Genomic DNA, 6430 nt, shown 5'->3' with positions numbered 1-6430 from the left:
TGGATATTAGAATTTTTAAGTCTTAATGTTAGGGGTCGAAGTGCACAAAATGGGCGTATCTCTCGCCCTTCTCCCCCATTGACTAATAATAACAGCCAGAATTCTGTAACAGCTGCTATTTAAAACTGTATCGTGCTCGTAATTACAAATTTAGCTCTCGTTTTATGTGAATATTACTGTAATTTCTATTAAATCAATTTAATTAGTTATTGACATGATTTTAGCTCTCTATCAGTTGGCAATGAGTACACTCTATTACCAGATTGTTAAAATAAATGAGGCTTAAATTTTGTTATGCTTTCATTAATACATTAATCTTTTGGATATTTTTGTACATCACAATAATATTTTACAAAAATTAAAACTATAAATGACTAGACACATTTCTTTACTATTGACCTACAGATTGGTGTTAGGAGTGAAATGGTTGATTTTTGTTTCATAAAAAATAAAAATATTAAATTTACATGACTACAATTTAAGTCTCATTGAGCCATATTTTAAAGGTTGACTGTACAAATTTAAATTTATATTTATATTTTTGGCAGATATGGGTTTAAAATATACAAAACAATAAAAATAAAACTTTAAATATAAACAATTGTATAATGTAAAAATAGTTTAAAATACTTTAAAATGACTAGATTGAACATAGGCACCATTATGGATCAATAGGTATATAAATGATGTGTATAAGATAATTAAAATAAAATTTAACATGGTAATTGAAAGGTCAAAGGTCCCAAGAAAAGAGATGGTGTTTGACTAGCATGTCTCGTACCCCCTCTTTTAATGGTTGTGATGGTTCTTTGCGGATTGGCAACTCCCAGTCCGGGTTTAAATTAAACGCAAACTGACTTAGAAGCCTAGAAAAGTAAATGATATATTGCATTATCTTACATATTTTTACTAAATGTAAGGTTTTATAGAATAAACTAAAATTAATTGTAATGTCTTTGACTGTATCCCCATTTTTTTTGCTAAACTTGGAATGTTCTACTACATTCTTAAAGATATTTTTAGCTTATTCTGGCACCAATTTAAGAAGTGAGCTCGTAAATTTTATAATAATAATAATAATTTAATTTGACCAGTAGATTCCTAACAAACTTTGAAATAAATCTTGGGAATTTTATTTAGCCATAATGGGAGACTCGGTCCTTAGTAGATAATTTTATATTTGGTTGTAAGGAAACTGAGAATCATAGTGTTTATACGGCAGCTAAGTTATCAAATATCAGGACAGTTTTATAGAAATTATTTTTTTATGTTAAAATTAATTAGTAGTTCGAACAGTGGTTAACAAATTTAATTGAAATCTCAACAAAGGCTGCGTTCAGTAATTCTAAAAAAGCTCAGCGTAAAAAGCGTTCAACAAGATCCTACGTCACGTTAGCAACAGTCTCAACAAAAATTATTTTTCAGATACTTCGTTGAGAGTTACTGTACGCAGAAAATGATTGCTATGAAGACTTGAAAGTCCTAGCTTTATGATATTCTATCATGGTTGGCAAGAAACAGTTGGATTCGTTTTAACCAGATTTATCCACTTAGAAAGAACCGTGGTTAAAGTATAAATTAAAGTGCAAAAGTTGTGAAAACCAGCAAAATAATCTTTAAATATGAATAACAAGAGTCATTCAATAACGAAAGTATGAATCTAAAACTTTCCGATTTTAATGGTCTGCCAAAAACATCAACACTAGGAGAATACATATTAGGGCCTGATATAAGTGGTTTCATTCAGGTTTAATCCATGTAGAAACTGAGGTTTTATCTGGTTAAACTCATACTGGATTTTTCATTTTAAGAAAAAGCGGGTTTATTGATAACCCTGTACTCAATAGAAAACCAAAAACTAATTACCTCAGTTCACATTTGATCTGCACCCAACCAGGACAGTTAATGAAGGACCATGAGTGGTACCACTTTTGAACCACTGGTAGACAAGAACAAAGAGCTTCGAACCATAAATGGAGGACTTGCTCGCTATAAAATTAAGCCTCATAAATTTAATAATTCCATTTGCTTAAGACTTTTATAAAATTATCTCGTACTTAAGGCCAATACAAATTAGAGATCGTAGTTTTACATCCATCTGCGCATGTGCAACATCGTGGGTAAGATTTACCGATTGAACAGCCTAAATGAAAATTTAAATTTAGATAAATTTAATCTCATATTAAAAATATAATTAATTTTACTCTATATAAAATTTCTTCTGGCGTTAGCACTTTGCCATCTTCATCTAATCTGTTTTAATTAATTTATATTATTAGTTAATAATAATAAAAATGTTTCAACATTTAAGTACTAATTTAATACCTAAATGTTTTGCAGAGAACCAACCGTGAGTAGACTGAATTGAAATCCTTCTCCACTTCTTTATTCGCAACCTTGTCATAAATTTTATTTATTAACTGATAAATTTAATTTAATATTATAACAGAAATTACCTCTTCAATAAATAACCATGGATGGCATGGTCCACCCAAAATTGACGATCTTTTCATACCGTATTCTAAAACTTGTTTAATTATTGGGCATAAACTGAAATAAATAATTAAATAATTTTATTGAATGATTTAAAATTATGAATAAATTAACTTACGTTCCCCTAACTATGTCAGTAATAGCTTCAGTCACCGAATCATCACCAGCACTTGAATACTAAAATGGTTAAAAGTTAAATCAATAATTTTGCCGTAACTATCATTTATATATTTGAAATATTACCTGTTTGCTCCTTTCATCAAGTAATTCTACAAATTTCGCTGGAAACCAACCTCTAAGCCCATTTAACTCCCCAACCCAGCAATGTTCATCTTTTTGGCTTATAATCTGTTTAAATTAAATTGCATTAAATGAAAGACATTTACGTTGTAAATTTGTTTTTTTACAGTGATTATGTCATTCCGTCTAAATCCTAATTCATCATCATCATGTCGCTCAAAATCAAGTAGTGCTTTCGCTCTGCGTCTGCGATTTCTTGAAACATTGGCAAATGTTTCATGATCTCTTACATGACTTTCCATTGAATAATCGGATTGTAAGTTCTATTTATATTTAAATTTCATTATTAAACTAATTCTAAAAATATATATATATTTATTAGGTCTTTGCGAGTATTTAAAAATTAATATGTAATAAATTTGTAAGTATTCGCTTCAACCTAAGAAGATAAATTTCTTAATTTTTAATCTTACAACTTTGATTTTAGGATCAACGGATTGAAAATGCCTTGCAACTTGAAGAATTGCTTCTCGCAAGTCAACGAGTATTTCTGTCTGGCGAATGTTTTTGCTGCGAATGTCATCCTCAGAGTCTCCATCACCAAATAATATTAGCTGAAGCATGGATTTGGACCTCCTTAAATGCCTTCTATTTAAATGCTGCTTTGGCAAGTTGCGAGCGTTTTCTGGATTGAGTAACGCTCCCTGGTCAGCCATTAAGTACGCCAAATGTTTACGACGGTGTGTTTCAACTACAACTTCGGTTAACGAAGATGATAATCTAAATGCAACATCGAATAGTTGATCCACGTCATCAATTTCTCCTGGAATATCCGACAAGGCGTTGAAGATTTGTGCTGAATTTTTCAACTGTTCTAGTTTTGATTGCTGCTTGATGGGTTATCATTTAATTACGATAATTTTGTTCTCTTAATGTTTGGAGAGTTAACTTACAACCTTTAATTTCAGCATTCCAAGTGTCATTTGGAACATAACAACCGAACCTCCGTAGAAAAATAAGTCCCATATCCGAAGCAAGATTTTGGTATGGACGACACTTGCAAAAATGGTGAGGAACCAATGCAAACTTATTAACGATAATTCTAAACAGACACAATATTAGTTGAAAACTACTCTTTAGAAATACACAAATTATTTTTCAAGTCATTCCACATTAATACAAAAATGTTATAGAATATAAATTCTATAAAATACTTATTTTCAGGATTCTAAAACAAATTTTTGTAAGAGTACTATAATAGCATACTCGAAAGAAGTAAAACGCTATTTTGAAAGTACTCTAATTTACTTGGTTTGTTAGAAATGTGCTATTACTATACGAGGTATTTTCTTTGAATACTAAATACTAGATTTAAATCAGTACTAAACCCTGCATTATTAAAAATGACATGCTAAACAAACAATAAGCATTACTCAAATGAGTGCTTTAAGATACTAGTCTACTAGACATATTCACATGAGTACTGTGAATACTATTCATAAAAAAATTAAAGACTAAATAAATGCTAATTTTTGTATTAAAATAAGGAATTTGTGACTTGAAACCAGAATAAGGGTACATTCAGTTGCTGTAACCGATGTGAAAAAAAAACCATTGCAATTTTATAGATGTGCACTGTGACGTCAGTACCAGTTGCACAGAATTTCTGTCTCGTGTGATTGTTACGTCAAATGTTACTGTACGCTATTTTAAACTATGCCATCGATGGATTTTATGAAAGGTAGCAACAATTAAAGGCGACAGATGGTACTGAAATTTAACTTTACTGTACGCTTTTTTTCCTCATCAAAGGCAAAGATGGGCATTAATTATAGTTGTGACACCTACATGCGGCTGTCAGTAAATTCTTTTTTTTTTAATTTTTAAATTAATCAATTTCTGGTAATTTTCTATAGGTACTTCAAAGGTGTAGCTTCTATTTTCAGGAGTTGAAGTCACCGAAACAAAATTAACATTATTAATTTCCATTGTTGAAGCCATATTCTCCACATGCTTTGAGACCGCATGCTTGGGAAAAACAACAAAAACACCGATGAGCATAGAGTGAATCGGCTCCACGAGTTGATGCGCCATCAATGGGCATCGTAACTACAAAACCGGAAATACTAAAACTCTTACAGTAACTTCTTTTATTTTCCTATGCGCATCGATGGCTTTTTAAGAGCAACTGAACGTACCCTAAATAAGACTGTAGTCTTGAGAGTATCTATTTTTACCAATATCATGTTCTTTCAGTAGGAGATCAAGATCTGGGAGATAGGTGGTAAACAGAGCTCTAAGCACACGTTGATCTGCTTGAACACCAATCAAAGTGCTGGAATAATACGAAGCTGGTAGCAAATCTTCTACAATCGTACACATAAGCCAAAATGCCTCTTCCTCTTCCAGAAAAAGAAGCAAAGACGCTGTTATCTACAAAAAAAGTACGGTTAATTTGACATTTACCGGTAATAGTTTTATAATTCAACTTACCACTCCTGTTCCTTGACAGTATCCAATATCAGGATAAAGCCAAGCCAATCCTCGCAAAATTCTCCTCAACCGTGAAACTCCCGTACTCGTTATGTGCGAAAAACATGCATTGCTGGGCATGGTTCGCAACAGATCTTTCTCAATTTGCTTTGATGTCATGATATGATCATTGGAACTTGCTTTGACAACATCTTTGTAAGTCAAATCGGAATTCATTTTCTTCCTCAATGCCCCAGATAGACGCATCCATAACTGAGGTCTGAGGGAATGAGGGATACCCTGACAAACCATTTGTTTCAATTTGTCCGTATGCAGCAAGTAAGTGTCAACTTTATCCCACGTCAAATCTCCAACTTCGTTATTGTGGGTAAACTCTAAAAATGCTATCCATTGCAGACGATGCTGAGGATCTTCAACGAAAGGAATGCTTAACAGGCGATTGGATGTTTGTTCTGGACCATCTATGAAATAGGTTTTTTTTTGGTTTGATTTGTTCTATAAAATAGTTTTTTTTTGTGTAATACCTTCTTCTTCAACCCGGAAACCAAACTCATCAAATCTGTAATCGGGATGACAACCAGTATCTTCAGGCTAGGTTAAAATTTATATTAGATATCTGGTGTTTTTTTTTTAAATACAAAATTACCTGCGCTAATGTAGCTAAGAGATCTTGGGGCCACATAGAAGGGGTTAATGCAGAAAATGGGCCACCCGGTGCGGGACTATAGCCATGACGACAACTTGGAGTACCACCAAATAAGTTTGCTCGAATACTTACGGCTTCCGATACATCTTGGGGATATGCCTCTTCTTCATCCTCAGTTAACGTTTCAGCTGGTTAAATTAGCAAGATTACTTTTAATCATTACAATCAAATTAATTATTCTTACCCTCGGTATTTTTACTGCTGTAACCTTCCGGAGGTCTACCAAAAACTGCTCTAGCTAAATCCATTCGATATTAGGTTGAATTTGAAACTAGTATAAGTAATTTCGTGTACACATAACTTTTTCCCTTAAATAAACTTATATCGCAATAAATACTTTAAATGAAGGCGTTTTAGTAATTAAATTAAAATAATTAGTAATTCCTATTCGTTAGTTGCGATAAAATTCTTAATTTCTAAAAACTTGGGTAAACTCGCAGCCATTTGTAAGCAATACTAAGCATATGTGCTTTTGCCTTGCCGGAATGACGTAGACTT

General features: G+C 32.2%; 1 protein-coding gene across 3 annotated transcripts; it reads right to left on the bottom strand.

The window, feature by feature from the left end:
- Positions 1–442: 442 nt before the first annotated feature.
- On the bottom strand, positions 443–6430 carry LOC149962856 (small G protein signaling modulator 3 homolog). Of its 3 annotated transcripts, XM_090180230.1 has the most exons (17): positions 6234–6430; positions 6117–6170; positions 5873–6060; positions 5751–5817; positions 5227–5687; positions 4971–5166; positions 3687–3835; positions 3207–3620; positions 2901–3056; positions 2737–2841; positions 2612–2670; positions 2457–2550; positions 2326–2396; positions 2205–2253; positions 2058–2143; positions 1867–1989; positions 443–866 (listed from the first exon to the last, which is right to left on the bottom strand). In XM_090180230.1, the coding sequence occupies exons 3-17, from the start codon at positions 5906–5908 to the stop codon at positions 734–736; spliced, it is 2199 nt and encodes a 732-aa protein (XP_090036356.1). In that variant the 5' UTR covers positions 5909–6060; positions 6117–6170; positions 6234–6430; the 3' UTR covers positions 443–733. The 3 variants fall into 3 exon arrangements, with proteins under 3 accessions (XP_090036356.1, XP_090036354.1, XP_090036355.1); XM_090180228.1 differs by having other exon boundaries at positions 6117–6430; XM_090180229.1 differs by having other exon boundaries at positions 3690–3835; positions 6117–6430.

Source organism: Leiobunum rupestre, chromosome 1, assembly GCF_980474605.1.
Source record: "Leiobunum rupestre chromosome 1, qqLeiRupe1.1.hap1, whole genome shotgun sequence".
In the NCBI taxonomy this organism is placed as follows: Eukaryota; Metazoa; Arthropoda; class Arachnida; order Opiliones; family Sclerosomatidae; genus Leiobunum; species Leiobunum rupestre.
The sequence above is the reverse complement of the archived record's forward strand: the minus strand, read 5'-3'. Positions and strand labels throughout refer to the sequence as shown.

Excerpts from the sequence above, each read along its gene's own strand:
- LOC149962856 (XM_090180228.1), bottom strand. The coding sequence starts at position 6,180 with ATGGATTTAGCTAGAGCAGTTTTTGGTAGACCTCCGGAAGGTTACAGC. Across the intron at positions 3,057-3,206 it reads TTGATCCTAAAATCAAAGTT|AACTTACAATCCGATTATTC; the intron begins GTAAGATTAAAA and ends AAATATAAATAG. Across the intron at positions 2,144-2,204 it reads CAGAAGAAATTTTATATAGA|GCTGTTCAATCGGTAAATCT; the intron begins GTAAAATTAATT and ends ATTTTCATTTAG.